Source organism: Sinocyclocheilus grahami, unplaced genomic scaffold (genome assembly GCF_001515645.1).
Source record: "Sinocyclocheilus grahami isolate Dianchi unplaced genomic scaffold, SAMN03320097.WGS_v1.1 scaffold253.1, whole genome shotgun sequence".
Classification (NCBI taxonomy): domain Eukaryota; kingdom Metazoa; phylum Chordata; class Actinopteri; order Cypriniformes; family Cyprinidae; genus Sinocyclocheilus; species Sinocyclocheilus grahami.
In genome coordinates this window covers 1,408,092-1,431,551 of record NW_015505432.1, presented here as the reverse complement: position 1 = coordinate 1,431,551, position 23,460 = coordinate 1,408,092, and the positions used below count along the sequence as shown (strand labels likewise).

Below are 23,460 nucleotides of genomic sequence, written 5' to 3'. Positions count from 1 at the left end.
CTGTAGACACAGCACCTGACTGTCAGCACCATCTATTGAAGAAATACTGATGGTGTTGACAAAACCACTTTCATACTTTTCATCACATATTAATCATGCTCTAGTCGTGTTAGTTTTATAGTACTGCTAGCGAGGACCTATGAAAGGTTAGAAAAAAATTGCAATTTGTGTGAAGGGGTTCACATATCATGGTTGTGACTAAACATAAGCACAATGATGTAAAAAAAAAAAATCAACAATTATTTGCGATTTATATGATTGTATTGACATATGGTTGTGACAAAATATAAGCACAATTACACAAAATAATAATAATTATTATTAGTAGTAGCATAAAAGAAAATAAAAACTATTATTATTAACATAAAATATTAAAAAGTAATAAAAACTCATCTGAGGCTGTGTGAACTTGTTGAACTCAAGTACTCGTACTAAAACTTTGTTGAAGACTTAAAATTTTGATATTGTTTGATTTAATATTTTTATATAATAATCATAATAATAATAATTATTATTATTATGAAATATTTTCAGTTTTTATGTTGAGGTTGATGTATCACGGTTGTGACAGAAAATATAAGCACAATGACATAAAAACAATAAACAATAAAAAATCATAATAAAATGAAATAAAAATGAAAATTAATAAATAAAAATCAAATAATAAAAGCTAATCTGAGCCTGTGTGACCTTGTTGAACTCAAGCACTTGTCAAGCATTAAAACTTTGTTGAACTTAAAATTTGGATGTTGTTTGATTCAATATTTTTATATAATAATAATTATCGCCGTAATATAATTTGATGTATAAATATAATTAGGCTATCATTATTATTATTATTATCCGTTTTATGTTGAGGTTGATGTATCACTGGTTGTGACAGAAAATATAAGCACAATAAAAAATAAAATATAAATGAAAATGAAAAATAACAAATAATAAATCAAAACAAAATAATAAAAAGTCATAAAAACTAATCTGAGGCTGTGTGACCTTGTTGAACTCAAGCACTCTTCAAGTATTAAAACTTTGTTGAACCTAAAATGTTGATATCGTTAGAATTTTTTATTTTTCATTTATTTATTTTATTTTTGTACATTTTTTTATGTTGACGAAAATATGCGAAGGCTTATAGAAAAGATCAAATTCCAAAAATTAATTAATTAAAAACTATTTTTGGAGTAGGCTAGGGAACCCCGAGCTCAGGATGGATATATTTCCGGGTTGTTGCAGACCCTTGGGAGACTATTTTAGAAAAACTCAACTGAAAAACGGTGCGCTGTGATAACATTGCATGCAGTAGCAAGTTTAGCAGGAGCCAGGCCGCCACTATGTCTAAGGAACTGTCAGTGACCCCGGCAGCTCAGTATGTGGGGCCGTATCGACTGGAGAAGACTCTCGGGAAAGGCCAGACTGGTAAGGAGACGTTGTTTGTGTATTAGGTTGTCTGTCATTTTTCTGCTCCTTTCAAAGCAGTTGTCACTGATGAACTGTCTTGTGCATGTCTGCCATGTCAATATAGGTCTGGTGAAGCTCGGGATTCACTGCATCACTGGCCAAAAAGTAGCCCTCAAAATAGTCAACAGAGAAAAACTCTCAGAATCTGTGTTGATGAAGGTAAAGAAAGAATGAACTCTTTTTGAATGCTGTGGTTTTTGTAAAGTTTTACACAGGCATTAAAATTAATTGTAAATATTATAATATCCTACATGTTAAAAGTATTATGTCAGCGTGCTACAGTAATGCATCAGATACAGTACTGCCTAATTACAGAATATCACTGAGATACTATTATAGTTTTTATAAATATTTAGAATTTTTATTTTCACTGTCAATTTCAAAATGTTAGCATTACCTGAAAAAATCTCGCAAACTTATCGCCTCAGAAAAATCTAGTTAATCTAATCTATATTCAAGTTTACTTAGAAGCCAATTTATGAAAACTTGAATATGATAAGTGACCTTAACTAGGCAATACGTTTTTTTTTCAAGTAAAGTTAACAAATTGAAATACAGTGTATTTTCCATTTTCACTTTAGGAAACGTTTTAGTAATTCATTCTTTGCCATTTTATTCGTTTTTGTCTATATAATTTTCATACCTTTTTATTTCAGGTTCAGTTATTTTTTCAGTTTTTCAAACATTTTGATTAAATGTTTTAAATATTTTATTTTATTTCAGTTAACATTCATTTTATTTTACCTTTTAAGTATTTTTATGGTTTAAAAACAAACAAACAGTTATCATGGCACGTTTATCAAAACAATTAGCTATTTTGAATATGCTATTTATAAAGATGATAAATAGATAATACTATATAAAGATTGGTAAATATAATCTTTCCTTTTTCTCATTCAACCAGGTGGAGAGAGAAATTGCTATATTAAAACTGATTGAACATCCACACGTGTTGAAACTCCATGATGTTTATGAGAATAACAAATACCTGTGAGTTACCTCACTTTTACATGCTTTGTTCTAGGCTTCACTCAACATTGTTCTTCCTGCTCTTTATTTGTTCCTATCTTGAAGCATTTTTTCCACTCTTTCTCTGGCTCCATTCATGCAGATATTTGGTACTGGAGCATGTTTCAGGAGGAGAGCTGTTTGACTATTTGGTGAAGAAGGGCAGACTGACGCCTAAAGAGGCACGAAAGTTCTTCAGACAAATCATATCTGCTCTGGACTTCTGTCATAGTCACTCCATATGGTAAGACACAAATACTCTCTCTCTCTCACAAACTGTAAAAAAAAAAATTACGGTAAAAAAACCGGCAGCTGTGGTCGCCGGAATGTTACTGTAAAAAATACGGTAGCAACGTTTTAGGTTTTACAGTTTTAACTTAAATTTACAGTTAAATACCGTAATTTCATTAACTGATATAATGTTAATATACCAACCTATTGAAGTACTGAAATCTGTTTTGTACCTTTGTAATACACTGATAACCACCAAATGCAGGAGGTGATGAGAAAGTCACATGATGAACCAAAGCCCATCACAAGCAGCTTTTAAATAAAAACATATATAGAAGGTGCACAGCGTCATTCACACAAACACTAAACACCATCACGGTAACACACATGAAACTGAAATAATGCAATAAACATTCATTTAACAACATTAGGTGTAACACACAACTATAATATACAAAACTGATAAGAAAATACTAAGAAGAAACATAGTTATTTCAACAAAAAAACATCAAATTTGAAATGTAACGCAGGGAATTCTGGCAATGTCAATTTTCAAGTCTTTTTCACTTACAAAAATTGTATACTACCGTAAAATTACATGTAATGTCCAATACAGTTTTTCACCGTATATAGTAGGGGAATTTACCGTTAACCATTTAACAGGTTTTTACTGTAGCATTTTTACAGACTTTTACCGTTAAATTCACTGTCATTTTTTACAGTGCACGCACACACACACACAATTCTAAATAGAATAATATAAATAAGAATGAGAAAGGACATTTCTTATCCAATACAGTTTTTCACCGTATATAGTAGGGGAATTTACCGTTAACCATTTAACAGGTTTTTACTGTAGCATTTTTTACAGACTTTTACCGTTAAATTCACTGTCATTTTTTACAGTGCACGCACACACACACACACACACACAATTCTAAATAGAATAATATAAATAAGAATGAGAAAGGCCATTTCTTCTTTTTTTTTACTCCTAAATGCAAGCTGATTTAGATCATGAGAATCCCTGAAATCATCACATTTTTTGAGAAGCTTTATGATTTTCAGTTTGGTTGAAAGTGATTAAATTCAAAATATGTGCAAAGTGGTTCCACACTGAGTGCATCACAAATTAGATTTCTTTGTAAAATATACTTACACTCACATTGTAGCTCATACTGTAGTTATAGTGTACTAAAATCAAATGTAAAACAGAAGAATACAGCATTCGCTGGTGGTTATTTTGAATAGGTGTTCAATTGATTTGGAATATGGTGACACAAATTTGCATATGGCCTTTTCCCCAAGCTTTTAATATTTACATGATTTTGATCCAAAACCTTCTTTTTTATTTCCTTTGTTACAAACTATGTTGCGCCTAGAGTATTTCACCAATTAAATATATATGTTTGAACATCATGGGTTATTATTGTTAACTAAAACTAAAACCATGAATAATATCTTTGTAACTTAAATTAATACAAAATAGCTCAAATTAAATTGAAAACTGAAAATATAAGAATAACATATCATTTGAAATCTTAACAAAAGCAATAACAGAATGTAAACAATACTGAAAAAACACTGCATCACATAATTTGGGACTGGAAAACAAAATCAAATCAAATTTCTTTAGGGGTCTTTTAGCAGTGATTATTAACTCTACTGACACAGTTATTGGTAATGGTTTGTTTTCAACATGATTAAGGAGTTTTTATTCCCTCATATGTTCATACAGTATGTACAGGATGATACAGGTGTATGCCATTGTCAAAGACAAGGATAAGTGAAATAGACACTATATATCTTCCAAAGTATGTTTTCTGTGGAGGGTTGCTGGTGAACGACATGTTCAGAGCCGGTTGTCCTCTGTGCTCCTGTAGTCATAGAGACTTGAAGCCAGAAAACCTCCTGCTGGATGAGAGGAACAATATCAGGATTGCAGACTTTGGCATGGCCTCACTACAGGTGGGAGACCGTCTGCTAGAGACAAGCTGTGGGTGAGTATTGTGTATGCGTGTGAGTATTATAATGCTTTTTGCTTAAAGCTGCATGCATTGCATTATGACATGGATAATTCTGATACTGCATGCTGACTGATCAATGCAGATTTCAGCTATGTTAAAGTACAAAATATACAGGTTTTGAACACTAAAGCACACTTAAGAATGTATGAATGTCATTGAATTAGATGGCAAAATGTCATACGTAGCTACCACTAGACATTTTTTTACAAATGGAAGTTGATAAGTGAATTTGTTCAGTAATATAAATACATTTTGGCTTGAAAAGCTTTAAAGGGGTCGTGAACTGAGAAACAAACAAAAAAAAAATTCCCTTGATCTTTTGACATATAAGAGATCATTGTGCTATAAAAACATCCTGTAAGTTCCAGAACTCAAAACTTTCTCGTTAGCCTAAAAACAGCTTATATTGAAGCCAGTCTGCCAAAACCACAGCTTGTGGAATGTACGACTCTATGACGTAATAGTGTGGCCAAACACCGCCTCCACGTAAGAAGATCAACGCCTGCTTCTACATCGCTGCCTGTTTAGCCCCGCCCACCGATTCGCACACGTTGTGTAAATAATGAGAGGCGAACGCAGGTCTACGCAGAAACCAAGCGATAAAGATGGCTCAGAAGACAACAAGACGCTGCGCAGTGCCAAGCTATGGAAAAACAGTCTTTGCATTGTCTGATCCCAAAATTAGGAAAGAGTGGATGAACTTTAGTTTTAGAACTCGGTCCTTTGTTCACTTCCATTTATCGTGGATTCGTTTACAAACAAGGCACAATTTGACATGGGATTTTCAAAAGATTGAAACTAAAAGATGATGCTGTGCCGAATATTGGATAATGTCGCAACATTATGACAACATCGTGAGTAACTGTATTTATTGCGTGATCATTATTATTGCTTTGTCTTTTAAACAGATTTGGTTTGACATGTGCTGAGTATTTATGCATTTTAAACCTAAATCACTGCAGCGTCCATCTGTGAAGGACAAAGGCTTTAGACATACACAACTGTTAGCCAATCACAGCAGTGGCATTTACTTCCAAGTCTACAATCCACCATGCCTATTCAAACAGAGCGTTCTGATGAGGGGAGTTTAAAAAAACAGGACAGAAAATAGCCTATTCTAAAATTTGATGCAAAAAGTGGACCTCCGAAAACACTACAAAATAAAAAACAAAGGCAGTTCATGACCCCTTCAAATTTTCTACTGTATTTACTATTTACTGTTAACATGTTTTAGCACTGCTAGATTGTTTTAATTTAAAATGCTTCTAGCGTGTTTTAGCACATTGTTGACATGTTTTATCACATCGCTAGAATGTTACTAGCATGGTTTAAGCATGTTTTGTCACCTTGTTAGTTTTAACATAGATGTTGTTGACATTAATCATGAAGCTAGCATGTTTTACTTTGTTTCTAGTATGATTTGGTATGTTGCTAGGATTTATTTGCATGTTTTTATATATTGCTACCATGTTTCATAACTTTGCTAGCACATTTTACATTGTTGCAAGTTTTAGCACTTAGGGTGTTTTAGCATGCTGCTTGCATGATTTTGCACGTAGTTAGCAGGCATGTTCAAGCATGATTTATCACCTTAGTTTTAACATGAAAAAACAAAGGCAGTTCATGACCCCTTCAAATTTTCTACTGTATTTACTATTTACTGTTAACATGTTTTAGCACTGCTAGATTGTTTTAATTTAAAATGCTTCTAGCGTGTTTTAGCACATTGTTGACATGTTTTATCACATCGCTAGAATGTTACTAGCATGGTTTAAGCATGTTTTGTCACCTTGTTAGTTTTAACATAGATGTTGTTGACATTAATCATGAAGCTAGCATGTTTTACTTTGTTTCTAGTATGATTTGGTATGTTGCTAGGATTTATTTGCATGTTTTTATATATTGCTACCATGTTTCATAACTTTGCTAGCACATTTTACATTGTTGCAAGTTTTAGCACTTAGGGTGTTTTAGCATGCTGCTTGCATGATTTTGCACATAGTTAGCAGGCTTTAGCATGTTGCTAGGACATTATGGCATGTTCAAGCATGATTTATCACCTTAGTTTTAACATTAGCCTATAGGTGTTGTTTAGCATGATGCTAGTATGATTTATTATGTTGCTAACATGTTTCTACCATGTTTCATCCCATTACTAACACATTTTATATTGTTGCTAGCATGTTTTAGCACTTAGCTAGCATGTTTTTAGCATGTCTCAACATGTTTTATATTTTCACATTGTATTGGGCTTTGCTAACATTTTTAACCTGAAGCCATATCCAGTTTTAACATGTTGCTAGCTTTTTATATATTACTATTTGCTTTGATGTTTCATCACATTGCTAGCACATTTTAGCTTGTTGCTAGCATGTTTTAATATGTAACTAGCATGTAGCATTTCCTAGCATGTTTTAACATTCTGCTAGCATGTTTTAGCAGTTAGCTAGCAGGTTTTATCATGTTGCTAGTAGGGTTGCAAAAAGGTGGAAAATTTCCAGTAAATTTAGGAAATATTCCAAAAATTTTGAAAACTTTCCAGGATTTTTTGGAATATTCCAGGGATTTTTGGAAAGTTTCCGGAAATTTACCAGAAATGTTCCACCCCTTTGCAACCCTAGTTGCTAGCATATAACATGTTCTAGCATGTTTTATCACCTTGTTAGTTTTAACATTATGTTAGGTGCTGTTAACATTTTAGCACGAAGCTAGCATGATATTGCTAGCATGTTTGCATGTTTACATTGCTACAATGTTTCATCTCATTTCCAGCACATCTTATCTTGTTGCTAGCATGTTTCAGCACATAGCTAGCATATTTTAACATGTGCATGCTTCTAGCATGTTTTAGCACTTAACTAGCAAGTTTTAGCATGTCCTCCTAACAGCTAGAATGTTTTAGCACTGTATTAGGGATTGCTAACATTTTTAACATGAAGCTAGCCCGTTTTAACATGTTGCTAGCATGTTGCTAGCATGTCCTAGCATTGTTAGCTCGTTCCTAGTATGTTTTAGCACACTGAGATGAAACATCCTGAAGATCTGTGCCGAATTTGGAGGTTAAATCTCGAAGGCTACATTAATTTTTAACAATTAAGTCTTAGAAGAAGAAGAAGCTTGAATAATAGATCAGTATTGGCTTTTCAAGCCAACATAATTATTCACAACTTACTACAGCTTCCTATTCCTTATTGTTTAACTATATTTTCAGTTTCATTTAACCTCTTAAGCTCAGGGGTGTGCTTTTGCATTTTCGCCTAAATTTGACCCAGATTTAAATAAATGCCACAGAGTTGTTTGTAAATGAAACAGCGATGTTATTTTAAACAGGCTATACTTTCTCACACCCATCCATATTCTGTTTTCCCAAACTATTTGCAGATCTCCTCATTATGCATGTCCAGAGGTTATCAGGGTAGGTGTATAGATCTAAAAAGTAACCTGTATGTTTTAGAGCATCATTCTGTCTGAAGGTGAGCCATTGACCTTACTACTACCTTTGGTTTCTTCTGCAGGGTGAGAAATATGACGGCCGACGGGCTGATGTATGGAGCTGTGGAGTCATTCTATTCGCTCTGCTAGTGGTGAGGAAATCGCTTCAGCTCCCTCTGTTTCTCTCAGCTTGTCGGAGAGCATTTTACATTCCCCCACTTATCACTTACTACTCATTTTTAGCTCACAGGCTGTTAAGCAAATAACTGAAACGCTCCTTGCATGTCACTACCATCTGCGTCTTTGTATTTGGGGCTTTCTGTCCGCTGTCCTCAGGGCGCGCTGCCCTTTGACCATGATAACCTGCGGCAGCTGCTGGAGAAGGTGAAGAGTGGAGTGTTCCACATGCCCCATTTCATCCCACCCGACTGCCAGGCTCTGCTGCGGGGCATGATCGAGGTCAACCCTGAAAAAAGACTCACGGTGAGGGAGTACTGTGATTAAGCTTTCTCGTTGGTTTGCTTGGATGTGGTGAGAAACATACTCTACACAAGTACACAAGAAAAGCAGAAGCAAACGCTTGTTGCAAATGCAAAGCAAAATGTTGCAAATGGATGATCCTAGATAGATAATTTGTACATATGTACTGTGGCTTCGTGCCTTCAGGCCCTCATTACTGTGGTGGTTAGTTAGCTATAAACATGTCAAAGTTTAATTTAGGTCTATGTTTATTACTACAAAGGTTTAGGGTTGGTACATTTTTTTATATTTTTGAATATAGTCTCTTATGTCCACCAAGGCTGCATATAGTTGATCGAAATACAGAAAAAACAATATTGTGAAATATTATTACAATTTAAACGAACTGTTTTCTGAGGAAGCCAGTTTCTACCATGGAATAAAAAAAGTTCAAAAGTTAATTGTGACTTTTTATCTCACAGTTCAGACTTTTTTCCCCTTTCTTTCTCGCGATTTCAAGATTACCAAGATTATCTCGCAATTTAAGTTTATATCTCAGAATGTTGAGTTTACTCAGAGAGGCTCAAAATCACTTTCCAGAACATTCTCGTTCACCGTTCCAGGCTGGTGGAATGATCTTCCCACCCCTATCCGGAATGCTGAATCCCTGACAATTTTCAAGCGACATCTGAAAACTCATCTCGTTAAACGCCACTTGACTTCATCTTTAAAAAAAAAATTTCCCCTTTCTTTCTCGCGATTTCAAGATTACCAAGATTATCTCGCAATTTAAGTTTATATCTCAGAATGTTGAGTTTACTCAGAGAGGCTCAAAATCACTTTCCAGAACATTCTCGTTCACCGTTCCAGGCTGGTGGAATGATCTTCCCACCCCTATCCGGAATGCTGAATCCCTGACAATTTTCAAGCGACAGCTGAAAACTCATCTCGTTAAACGCCACTTGACTTCATCTTTAAAAAAAAAAAATTTCTTTCTTTTTATTTATTCCTTCCCTTTTCTAGCTTGTCATTTCAAGCACTTCCTGTGTCTGTTTGCCTCTTTAAGAAGAATCGCTTTATGTATTCCCCAATTGTAAGTTGCTTTGGATAAAAGCGTCGGCAAAATGACTAAATGTAAATGTACATATTGAGTTTACAAATGAATTCTGCATTTAAATCTCATAATTATTATTTTTTTTTTTGTGTTTGACACAAAATAAAACATAAAGGTAACTGTGACATTTTATTTCACAAATCTGACTGTTTTCTAGCAATTGTGAGTTTTTATTCCACAATTCAAACTTGTCTTCTCAGAACTGCGAGTCTATATCTCACATTTCTGCATTTATATCTCATAATTCTGAGTTTATATCTTGCAATTTTGAGATATTTTGAGTCTGAATTGTGAACTTTTTAATTTTTTATCCAGCGGTGGAAACTTCCACAGCATTTAAATATGTTTTAAAATCAAATGTATTCTTGTGATGGAAAGCTGAATTTTCAGCATCACATGTCACATGATCCTTCAGAAATCATTCTAATATGCTGATTTGCTGCATAAGAAACATTTCTGATTATTATCAATGTTGAAAAGAGTTGCTGCCTAAAAGTTTTGTGTAAACCGTGATGATTTTTATTCAGGATTTTGAATAGAAAGTTCAAAAGAACAGCAGTCATTTATTTCGATTCAATGGTTTGAAGCGGGTATTAAACTGGCCAAGTCATGTAATACCACCAAACTAAGCTTTGTTACATCATGTCATTAAAGGGAATTTAATGATTTGTAGATTACATTTAATAAAAGGTGTCTGTATGCATGTTTGGGCTGAGTTCTTATTGCATTTACACCATTTTGATCAGCAGTGTACGTGTTTTGAAAACCTTTATAACAGTGAATCATTTTGTGCAGCAGTTGATTCGCCATCTGCCTGTGAACAGACTCTATTAAATACACCATCTCTTGTCCTTCTGCAGCTAGAGGCCATCCAGAAACATGCCTGGTATCAGTAAGTATTGATCACTGTAATCAATCTACAGAGATTCAGTGAAAGTGTATTATGTGTATTTATGGAAGAATTTCATGAAGAAATCTCTGTTTGTATTGAAACGATATGAAATGATTTCATCTTGCATCTTTAATAGCAGCCCAAATTACAGATGATTTGTGCAAGCAGCTTACATTGGTATGTGCATTTGTTTGTGTGTGATGAAGAGCTGGACGCAACGAGCCGTGTCCGGAGCAGCCACCCCCGAGGCGCATGTGCATGGGACGGATCATGTCTCTGACAGAGCTGGACCCAGATGTGCTGGACAGCATGTATTCTCTGGGCTGTTTCAGGGATCGGGTTAAACTGGCCCAAGATCTGCAGTGTGAAGAGTGAGTGTAACATCAGCATTTTTTGCTTCATAAAAATCTAGTTAATCTTTAACCCGGTCAAGCCTGACGTACGATATAATAGTCCGATTTGATTGTTTGTTTTTGTTTTTTAAAATGGAACAGTGTATTGAACCTTCTAAAAACTAAATAAAATGTATTTTTTTACATACATTGCATTTTTACAATGGTACTAAAACCCCTTTTACTTGCTTTAAAAAAGTATGATTTATCAATCAGATTACAGAAGGCATGTAGTAAATTGTGTACAACAGGTTTTTCAGCAAGGTTTTGCTCATGTTGATAATTTAGAGGCCTTAAAAATTGGCATACATAGGGTTAACATTGTTTTTCTCTCTTCTATCTCTCGCGTTTTTCCTCAGCGATAACCAGGAGAAGATGATCTATTATCTCCTGCTGGACCGCAAAGAGCGCTATCCTAGCTATGAGGATGAGGATCTTCCTCCCAGAAATGACATTGGTATGTGTCTTTTTCATGAACACAGTTAAATAAAGCACAGTTTATACAAATTAGCAGAGGAAGAATTTGAAGTTACTCACTCATGTTAAACCATGTGTATTACATTTATACATTTGCCAGACAGTTTTATCCAAAGCAAATTACTGCATTTTGCGGAATGCAGGTCAGGTGTGAAATGTTAAAGTGATAGAGCACCCAAAAATAAAAATGCTGTCATTTACTTAACCTCTGTCATTCCAAACTCGTATGCATTTCTTTTGTTTATGGACCATTAAAGACGATATTTTGGAGAATGCTGGTAACCAAACAGTTTCTGTTCCTATTGACTTTCATTATATGGACAAAAAGTTAGTGAGAACTGAAACGTTTTGGTAACATTTTTCAAAGTATCTTATTTTGTGTTCCGCACAGAAAAGTCAATCATACAAGTTTGGAGTAAAATGAGGGTGAGTAAATGATTTTTAATTTTTTGGGTGGCCTATCCCTTTAAAGGAACACTCCACTATTTTTGAGAATAGCACTTTTAGCTGTAGCTTAGCATAGATCATTGAATCTGATTAGACCATTAGCATCTCGCTCAAAAATGACCAAAGAGTTTCTATATTTTTCCTATTTAAAACTTGACTCTTCTGTAGTTACATCGTGTACTAAGACAGACCGCCGGAATGAGAGTATTGATAAGTATTGATGATGAGTTCCTAGCCATATCGGCCTAGAAAATCGCAACTTTTCATTTTCAGTCGGTCTTAGTACACGATGTGTACAGAAGAGTCAAGTTTTAAATAGGAAAAATATAGAAACTCTTTGGTCATTTTTGAGCGAGATGCTAATGGTCTAATCAGATTCAATGATCTATGCTAAGCTACAGCTAAAAGTGCTACCACCAGACCCGGAGATCGTCTGAATGGATTTGAAAACGGTAAAACTCAACTGTTTAACTTTAGGGGAGTTGGAAAATTAGCCTATCTTCAAAAATAGTGGAGTGTTCCTTTAACATCAAGAATGCAAAGTGCACATAAAATATATCAGTTCTTGACATTGCAGCACATTCAGGATGTAGACATGTGGGGGTGTGTTAGAACGAGCCGTTTTAGGGGGGTGTGACTGACTCTTAACTTCTATAAAGAATATCTCTTTGGATTTGAGACTTTAGTCTTTGCAACTTTACAGATCTTCTTTATGCACCAAGAGCTTGTAACACTCCAAAGAGAATGGAAAAATTGAAATCGCATCATATGACCCCTTTAAGTAAAAAACTGTTTACTGAAAGGTTCTTTGGGAAACCGAGAATGGTTCTTCTATGACATTCGCTGCAAAACCCGCCTTTTGGAACCTTTATTTTTAAGAGTGTATAGATTTTGTGCATTCCCTGGTAACTGAACGCATGACCTTGCTGTTGCTAGTGCTATACTCTACTGTTTTGAGCTACAGGCACACCGCTCTGTAAACTCTGTGTTTTGTATTTCTATATACAGTAGACCCTCCACGGAAGCGTGTAGACTCACCCATGTTGACGCGTCACGGCCGCTGCCGGCCAGAGAGGAAGAGTCTGGAGGTGCTGAGCGTGACGGAGCAGGGCTCTCCCACACCCCCACGCAGAGCGCCAGACACCTCCACGCACAGCCAAAGGTACGCATGCAGTCGCATTCACATTTTCATGCATATATGGAACTTTGGAATTTAGCACTACTGATTCTTGTCTTCCACACTCCTGTATAGATCTCGATCTGTAAGCGGAGCATCAACTGGCCTCTCATCTAGTCCTCTAAGTAGTCCCAGGGTAAGTACCTGTCTGCCAAACTTTTTCTCTACTAAAGAGATAGTTCATCCAAAAATGAGTCTCTCGGCAGCAGTGTTGTCAAAAATATCGATTGTTTTTTATTGATACAGAATACTTGAATACTAATTTTCCTCCAGTATTGATACATCAGTACCAGTTGCACTTTCTTACTCTCTCTTCTCTCTGACAGTGAGTTAATGCGCACCACAGTGTGTATTTTAAATAAGTGCGTAGTCCGTTGTGCTGCATGCTTAAGAGTGAAACACAGCACTGTGTTCATTTACACGCGAGTAGCTCATGATTTTAGTTTTTAGATTTGACTGTTTTTAGTGTCTCAGAGTGGCACAGTTTAAAGTAAATGCAGCAGCTTTGCATGTTTAATGTGCATTTTTAGTTTCACTCTCTACTGTGAAACAATGGCCCGGGACAGTGTTGCCACCTTGTGGAACAACTGATTAATGCAAAACAAATTCAATGCGCATGTGTAACCTATGCGTACAAAGTATGCATGGTTACAAAAATAGGGTGATGCGCACACAGTACGCGTGTACTCTTCTGGTGAAAAAATGTGCGTCATGTGCACTGTACACAAACCCTCAAGTACGCGTAAAAACTGAAGTATACTTTAGACACACACACACACGTCCCTGTACACCATCACTGTGCACTAAAGCCGTATCACCTGCCATTGCTCATTTTCACTCCTGTTTCTCTCTCCATCTGCCACGGCCTTCACTCTTCCACCCCGCTTCTCCTCCTCCTCCTCCTCCTTATCCCATCAGAGCCCTGTCTTTACCTTCAGCGAGCCAGAGGTAGTTGCCGCCACCAAAGTGGGAAGCGGCAGCACTGCCGCTCGTCCCAACCGATCGCATGAACCCAAAACGCAGACACTTCCATCTAAAACCGCACCCGAACGCCCCCAACTCCAGTCCATGAAGTCCCTCCCCTTACCCTCCTCCTCCTCCTGCTCTCCCTCCCCTTCCCCCCTCCTGTCGGCCATTCCCCGTTTCCTCTTCTTTCCTTCTCCATCTGCGGTGCTGAAGTCGGTGACTAAAAGCTTGTATCCCATGTCTCAGGTCACCCCTCAGGGCTCTCCCCTGCCCACCCCGCTGGGTACCCCTGTGCATCACCCCCACCCCCCCACCGCTACCCCACCCTCCTCCTCCTCTTCCTCTTCTTCCTCCCGAGCCGAGGGAGGAAGTGTGGGCGTGGGCTCACTCTCCTTGACCCCACCCTCTAGTCCAGGGGGAGGCGGCGGCATGGTGGCCAGTAGCTCCGCCCACTGGAGGACACGCCTCAACTCACTAAAGAACAACCTGTTGGGATCGCCGCGGTTCCACCGCCGCAAGATGCAGGGTGGGTGCCGATGTCTTTCCTTTTTAAGTATTTAATCGATTAGAGAAGGAGTTTTCAAACTTTTTGATGCCATGGAGCCCTAAAGAACCTTTTTTGATGTGATAAATAAGAATGTTATTATATTATATTTTATTATATTTTTTCCCCCTTCTATTAAGCTGACACTGTATCATTGTTCTGCTATAAGAGTACTAATTCTATTATTAGAGTGCTTTTAGATGTGCTCACTTGAAGAAAAACATCAAACTGTGGCTGTCAATAGAGTAAAAAAATTGATTGCATGATTAATTCCATTATTTATGACACTGGAATCCAGAATGAAACATAATAATCAAAGTCTATTGATTGATTGATTGATTACAAATGTATTTCATTTCTATGACCTTTTCCTGCAGGTCACTTTGCAGCCAGGGTTATTATCATTAACATAAACTAAAACAAAACCATGAAAAAAAAATAGTTGCTTGAAATATAATAAATGTTAACTGAAATAAAAATTAAATATAAAAAAATTTGATTTTATATAATGTTTTATATAATATTCATATATTTTATATAATAGTTTCTATTTTATTTTAGTTAGTTGCCAATATAACATTACTAAAACAAAACCATGAAAAAAAAATAGTTGCTTGAAATATAATAAATGTTAACTGAAATAAAAATAAAATATAATTTTTTTTATTTTATATAATGTTTTATATAATATTCATATATTTTATATAATAGTTTCTATTTTATTTTAGTTTGTTGCCAATATAGCATTTCTAGTTTAAGTTGAAGTAAATAACTAAAACTAATAAATAAAAATTAATAAATATATAGACATATTTAATAAAAATATTACAAAAACACAAAACAATTACTAAAACATTAAGTAAAAATTAAAAAATAATAAAAATATAATGTAATTCAAAATAACCTATTTTAAAAAACTATAATAATATATGATACTAAAATAACACTGCTTGCAGCCCTTTGGGGGTCCCTGGATCTCAGTTTGAAAACCTCTGAAATATAAAATAATTGTCAAATAATTGAATTTAATCAATGTCAGGTTGTATTCGATCTATGTTTCATTCTTACTCTTACCTTCCAAACAGTGCCAACCTCAGAGGACATGTCCAGTTTAACACCAGAATCAAGTCCAGAGTAAGAAACACTTGCCAACCAAAATAAGCACATGTATATTGCCAAGAGCTCTGTCAAATAATCTGGAAAAGTCATTTGGAAAGCATTGCATTCTATTTTAAAGGACTCACTGTATGTTGTACATTTTTATGTTTCATTAATTTATTTCCTGAGGAAAAGTGTTTTTCTCCAGAAACAGTAATAATTTACCCTTTCATCTCTGACCATTTTTGCTACTGTGCTTTTCAGTTAAACCCAATTTGCATATGAAAAAGAAACATCTCAATTCGATTCACATACATTCTAAATAATAAATGTAGCAAACAGTGCCCTTCAGTGTCGAACATCCAACAGGGAATGTTGAAGTGCCATCCTGCAGATCCCAAAAATGAAATGTGCCAGATGACAATGCTCATAGACGTCATGGCGACTTGCATGTGCTATTCAGGGAAATATATTAATGATAATGATCTCCAGCTTTTAATTCTTCAGTGTGCTGCATCACTGCGATGAGTCTTACAGATGATCCAAGTGTCTGTCTGTCTGTGTTTGTGGTCCGACAGGCTGGCTAAAAGGTCCTGGTTTGGGAATTTCATCAGTCTGGAAAAAGAAGAGCAGATTTTTGTGGTCATCAGAGACAAACCTCTTAGTTCCATTAAAGCGGATATCGTCCATGCCTTCCTCTCTGTGAGTCAGCTGGTCTGTGCATGATTAGGCATTTTAATAAACTAAATGGATCGCATATACACTACCGTTCAGACGCTTGAGATTTTTTAATATTATGAAAGTCTGTTATGCTCAACAATGCTACATTTATTTGATCACAAAATACAGCAATATTGTTTCATATTATTACAATTAAAAATAACCCTTTTCTAGTTTAATATATAATAAAATGTCATTTATTCCAGTGATCAAAGCTACATTTTCAGCATCATTTTTCCAGTCTTCAGTGTCACACGATCCTTCAGAAATCATTCTAATATGCTGATTTACTCCTCAGGAAACATTTCTTATTGTTATTCATGTTTAAAACTGCTGTGCCGCTTAATTATTATTTTTTTTTTTTCAAGATTCTTTGATGAATGGAAAGTTCAAAAGAACAGCATTTATTTGAAATCTTTTGCAACATTATGAATGCTTTTAACTGTCAGGTTGGATCAATTTTATGCATCCTTGCTGAATAAATCTATTCATTTCTTATATAAAGAGAGAGGGATCCTATGAATCCCAGACTTTTGAATGTATCAATGTTTTCTATTGTCTTCAGATTCCCTCCCTCAGTCACAGCGTAATCTCTCAGACGAGTTTCCGGGCGGAGTATAAGACTTCTGGAGGTCCGTCTGTCTTTCAGAAACCCGTCAAATTCCAGGTAGACATCTCCTTCTCTGAGGGGGAAAGAGAACGAGAGCGGGAGAGAGACAGGGACGGACAGAGGGATTATGGGATCTACAGTGTAACTTTTAGCCTCATATCAGGTGAGAAGAATTGCTATCTGTTTGATAATGATTTGTTTGTCCACTTCCATTAAAGTGTGTCAGAGCGTTTCATTTATGGTGCAGAAACAAAACAAAACATGAAATGAAATATTGTTCACTCAATTTTACATTGTCCAACAGTGACACAGTGAATAAAGTTTCATCAGGAGGCATCATCTCTTTTGCCTCCCTAGAGAATTAAAAAATGAAAGCTTTCACAATGTACGCTTAGTACTTGCATGGTCTATTTGAATGCATGTCATTTTGAATGCATTATTATTATGCATAATGTAGCAGAATTTTGAAGCTATATGCAATTATATAAAAATATTTTAAAATGTTCATGAGACTTGAAATTTAATAAAAAGTAGCATTATATAAACTATTATGAATATTATAGAAAGTTTAAGATACAGTGGTTGCATTAGCCTTAAATTATTTCCATTAAATGGAATAGAATATTTAAATTAGCATAAACAACATGTGTTACTTTTAAACTTGATCTATTTTAATGCATTTTTTGCTGGGGGGTTTTTCGCAGTACTTCTAAAAATATTTAAAAATGTTAATGACAACTTGATTTTAATCAAAAGTATGATTATATAAGTTGTTATGTAAATGTTATAGCCACTGATAAAATGGTGAAAATTGTTTCCATTACAATTAAATGTAACTGAACATTTACACTTGTTAGTTTTAAACTTACATTTTCTATTTTAATGCATTTTTCTAGAAAATATTTTTTGATTATATTGAAAATATACTTTGATTTCATAGAGAATGATTATATCATTTATTATAGCAAGTGAAGATTAAATGTTGTTACATTAGACTTTATAATGGAAATCATTTCCATTCAAATTAAATGGAACTAGAACATTTATTTGACCAAACAATGTGTTTTCAGTGAGCAGTATTTAATTTTTTATTTAAATGTTCATAAGTCTTTTATTGAAATAAAAAGTATGATAAATAATAAATAGCAAGTGTCAGATACAATATTGTTCCATAAGCCTTTAAAGGAGACATATTATGCCCCTTTTTACAATATGTAATATAAGACTCTGGTGTCCCCAGAATGTGACTGTGAAGTTTCAGCTCAAAATACTCCACAGATCATTTATTATATCATTTTGAAAATGCCTATTTTGAGTGGAAGCAGAAACACGCTGTTTTTCGTGCCTGTCTCTTTAAATGCAAATGAGCTGCTGCTCCCCGCCCCCTTTTCCAGAATAGAGCCACGCCATTACAGCTAGTACCTGCTAAAAACATCTGTTTTGGTTCTGATTATCATGTTTATCGCTCTGAAATCATGCGTTTTAAACCATACGAGTTTAAACTTCTGATATACGGTTTTCTGAGCGCACACATCCGAAGCACACGCACAGAAAGCAGCTGTCCTAAGTACTAATCTAAGTTCTCATTCACACACAAGTTTACGTTAAAAACACACGAGTTACAAAAACAGTCGGTTATGTCTGTGAAGGTAAACTGCTGGGAAATAAATCGCATGCTTATTTTAGATCTAAATAGTGTTCTGTGCTCGTCTGTGCAGACAAAGGCAGAACAGTTAGCATGTTTTGCTCAAACTTTCGCCATGGCATTAGAGCTGGTACACAATGAACACAATGACGACGCCGTGGGTGGAAACTTACAGATTAAGGGGCGGTAATATTATAATGAGATCCCTTTGCCACGTCACCAAGGGAGCTAAATCAGACGCTTACAGAAAAAGGCTTCCCAAAACAAAGTTACTGGGTTAATCTTTTTCACGTTTCCTTGGTTGGTAGATGCACCGGAGACCTGATTATAGCACTTAAAACCTGGAAAAGTCAGATTTTCATGATTATGTCATCTTTAACATGGAAATGATTTCCATTCATCACATACCTAATTTCAGAGGTCCACTACACATCACTGAAGTTATATGAGTATGTGTGTGTGTGAATTTGATTTTTTAGGTCCAAGTCGCAGGTTTAGACGAGTTGTTGAAACGATTCAAGCCCAGTTGCTCAGTGCTCACGATCAGCCCATGGCGCAAACTTTTTCAGGTAAGAACGGACGCATGTCATGAATTATTCCAACATGCTTCCACTCTTCTATAGCCTTTTTTCGCTCTACGCTAGATGAGAAGAACAGTCGCCCTCCTAGAACACCAACCAGACAGAATTCTCGGCGCTCAGAGGGCGGAGCCGACCGCTGCGAGTGGGTGGAGTGTGGAGAGGGCGGGGTTTTACTCCAGCGCAGGGGGTCGGGAAGAGAAAGAACCCGCCTACTTTCCTCCAGTGGAACACAATCACAGCCCTGAGTGAGAAATGTTGATAATCTGTCAAGAAATGAGCCATGATATGAGACTAAACTACTCAAACGATTCCTTCTCCCCTTCTCACCTCAGAACAGCATGATGGTAAAATGTGTTTTTAAAGGAGCTTTTTGAAAGTCTAATGAAACCAAATAGAACATGGGATGCAACGAAGCGAGAGCCGTCTCCATTGAACAGTCAGATAAACTTCTGGGATCCGAGGAGCTTCTCCAAACTTTCTTCTGAAACATATTTAATTTATGATCCTGGACAATGCTTTGATTTATGCCGTCTTTTCTCTCATGTGATTTGGATGTAATGTGCAGAACTTGAGTTTATGATGACATTCGTGAAAGGAAAGGTTTCGGTTGGGGGTAGCACACCATCTGTTCCTTACAGGCCTGGTATCGGTTTCAGCAATCGAGTAATTATAGCAACAGAGAGGTTAGTCCAATTTAGTCTGAATTTTTATCCTCCGAGAAAATATGTAGAGATCCAGATCCAAAAGATATCAGCACCAAGAGTCTGCTCAGTCATATGCAATAAAAAACAATAAGCTACAAAAGATTCAGTTTAACAAAGCTGCACATGCTGAATCTTTTAAAACATGATTACCTCCTTGAGCGGACAGACTCATGATGATTTTATGACCGTAAGTAACTACCGTTGCTCACCAGCCCTGCGTCATTATCTATAGACAACTTCATTTTCACTCTCCATAGAAATGCTGCATGCTAAATAACGTCGAGCTTCAGCCCCTAATGCCTGATCGTGATTGTAAAACATTTCTGCGTTCGTTTACACATCTAAATCTGGCCTCGGTTCACCCTTTTGGCAGCTCAAACGTACCAGAGCATCTGACTAACGGAGGATTCCCGTGACTGTTGTCTCCAACAATGTAGAGTTTCCCTCTTAGATGCCAAAGGGAACGGGAATCAATCCAAAATGTGAAAGGATGTTCATCCAGATTCTCTGTTGCTGCAAGACTTTTGGTTGAAGCCAACCAAATGAATGTCATTGACTATTTTATTTGTGAATTTTGGTTTATTGAAAATTATTTATTTGTATATTACTCCTGGGGATTAAAAAAATGGCCATTAGGTGCACATATGTATGTGTAAGAAAGAATTGAATGTCTGAGGTATTAAAAATACATATTTTGGGGGAATTGCAACATAATCTATGGCAAAGTTCACTTTTCTTTTAGACAAGCAAACATGCGTGCTTTGTTGGTTTTAAAAATGAAATTAAAGATGTGTAAATTTTCTGTCACTAGCATCGCTGAACGGAAATGCAAAAATAATGACAAGATTTCCTGAACCCTCCTCCTCACCTGCCAGTCAAACAGTTAGCCACGCCCCAAACTCACACCACTGGTTGAACCAAAGTTGCTTTTAAAGGGGTCGTATGATGCTGCTAAAAAGAACATTATTTGGTGTAATGAAATGTGGAGAAAGGACAACTTGAAATCGCATCATATGACCCCTTTAACATTGAACAAGTTCATATTTATTTTACCATAAGCAAAAAGTTGTGAGCTAAACTTGTGGTGCCTGTGTGTATTTTCCAAATAACCGGCTGCCAACTCTCAGACAAGGCTTAAGGCTAGTCCCAGACTAAAATGCATGTTTGAGCTGTCTCAACTGAAAATATCTTGCTCCTACACATTTAAAATATGTCATTGCCATGGTTCTGTCTCAAGATGCACACGAAAACTGAAAGGTTTTTTAAGGCATTTTAATAAAAGCTGCTTAAATATCTAAATTTAACTAAGGCCTAGTCCTGGCTTAAAATAAGCCCCATCCGTGAAACCGGCCTAAGTATGTGTAATTAGATTAAATTGCATTTTAAAATACTTGCAATCAGTAATCACTACATATTATTTACACAATAGCAATAATTTATTGATTCTCCCTAATTCCTCTTTTTCATCTTTTTAATTTTCCTTTCTAAAATAGCCCACCGCTTATACACAGTCAGAAAGTCTTCCGCTTTTCTGGACCTTCACACAGAGATCAGTCACACATCATTTGACCACATTAAAATGCACAAATTCACCAGTTTTTTTGTCACCTGAACCTCTTTCACCTAATGTATTTACTTGAAGTACACCTGAGATTTAAAAATATATATATTTTAATAATGAAGTATCATACTTGCATGTTCACTGGTTCTGTGACATTGGTTGATGGTCGCATGACATGCAGGTAAACAAATAAAATATTTCATTTTTCAGTAAGTGTTTTTTAAAAAATTCTACTTAAACTTAACATTTTTATGATTGAATTATTAGCTTTTCATTAGACTCGTAAACCCCCTGCAGGTCCATCACAACCCCAGTTTGGGAAAGCTTGATGTAATATAATGCACTTCACTGTACTTGCTGGAATATATTTTCTTACTCTTTGTATTTTTATATCAATATGGTACAATATTATCCTATCTGAAATCAATGTGGAAAAACTTCTGGACCTTCACACAGAGATCAGTCACACATCATTTGACCACATTAAAATGCACAAATTCACCAGTTTTTTTGTCACCTGAACCTCTTTCACCTAATGTATTTACTTGAAGTACACCTGAGATTTAAAAATATATATATTTTAATAATGAAGTATCATACTTGCATGTTCACTGGTTCTGTGACATTGGTTGATGGTCGCATGACATGCAGGTAAACAAATAAAATATTTCATTTTTCAGTAAGTGTTTTTTAAAAAATTCTACTTAAACTTAACATTTTTATGATTGAATTATTAGCTTTTCATTAGACTCGTAAACCCCCTGCAGGTCCATCACAACCCCAGTTTGGGAAAGCTTGATGTAATATAATGCACTTCACTGTACTTGCTGGAATATATTTTCTTACTCTTTGTATTTTTACAATTACAATATTATCCTATTTGAAATCAATGTGGAAAAATGAAAGTAATCTAAAAGTAGTCTGATTAAATATTACCTAAAATGTGTAATGTAATGGATTACGTTACCAATTACAATTTTTGTCATGTAATTTGGAATCAGTAATGGATTACAATTTATAAGTAATCTACCCAGCTCTGGTTGTGAACTATATATCATTATAACTTAACCACACCAGATTAAGTGAATACAAGTATTTTAATTGTCAGAACAGGTAGAACTCTCCCATTTTCCCTGTTCACAGAGTAGTGAAAAGCTTGGTACTGTTGGTATAACTGTATTATTACAATGCCATTTCATTCAGAGTGGGGCAGCAGGCTGATATGTGACCCTGCAGCACAAAAGCAGTGTTAAGTCGCTGGGGTATATTTGTAGCAATAGCCAACAATACATTGTATGGGTCAAAATTATCGATTTTTCTTTTATGCCAAAAATCATTAGGATATTAAAGGCAGGGTATGTGATTTTTCAAAAACACTTAGAAAACTGATTTGGGCCGAATAGCAAAACAAACTTGTAGCCAATCAGCAATAAGGGGCGTGTCTACTCGTGATGTAGAGGAGAGAGAGCGTTCAGTGCACGGGACGGACACTAGCCGAGCCGAGCGACAGAAAGATAGAGATGGCGGATAAAAAACCAAAGAGGAAACAGTCTGCGGAACGATAAGGCAAGAAGTAGGACCCGTGTAAATATCGGATCAGCTTTCCAGCGCTGAAGAGAACTCAAGGCCGAGGTTGCTTTGTTTCTTCTCAATAGATGAGTAACACCGTGTCTACAACAGCTAAAGTCTGCCTACACTGGACGCGATCAAACCACCGTTGAAAACCATTTGAAATGTGTGTCGGCACGTCATAAATAGAACCCGGCAGCAGTTTTCTGTCGGGGATTTGTTGCGCCGCGACGCTCACGTCCGTAACATTGGTTTTGCTTTGTTTCACAGAACTAATCATTGCCTGGGTTGCGTACGTATGTGTGGGGCGGAGCTATCAAAATAGGGGCGAGACCCTTTTGGGGTAGG

At 35.9% G+C, this 23,460-nt stretch overlaps 1 protein-coding gene across 2 annotated transcripts; it reads left to right on the top strand.

Moving 5' to 3' along the window:
• The first annotated feature begins 1,225 nt into the window (after positions 1–1,225).
• LOC107598587 (serine/threonine-protein kinase BRSK2-like) lies at positions 1,226–20,896 on the top strand. Of its 2 annotated transcripts, none has more exons than XM_016289966.1 (19): positions 1,226–1,416; positions 1,523–1,617; positions 2,363–2,448; positions 2,570–2,710; positions 4,581–4,697; positions 8,106–8,139; positions 8,240–8,308; positions 8,493–8,639; positions 10,590–10,621; positions 10,828–10,992; positions 11,373–11,470; positions 12,949–13,099; positions 13,190–13,250; positions 14,033–14,606; positions 15,710–15,758; positions 16,301–16,424; positions 17,008–17,215; positions 19,177–19,266; positions 19,342–20,896. In XM_016289966.1, the coding sequence occupies exons 1-19, from the start codon at positions 1,332–1,334 to the stop codon at positions 19,521–19,523; spliced, it is 2,508 nt and encodes an 835-aa protein (XP_016145452.1). In that variant the 5' UTR covers positions 1,226–1,331; the 3' UTR covers positions 19,524–20,896. The 2 variants fall into 2 exon arrangements, with proteins under 2 accessions (XP_016145452.1, XP_016145454.1); XM_016289968.1 differs by having other exon boundaries at positions 12,946–13,099; positions 14,327–14,606.
• The last annotated feature ends 2,564 nt before the right edge of the window (positions 20,897–23,460 follow it).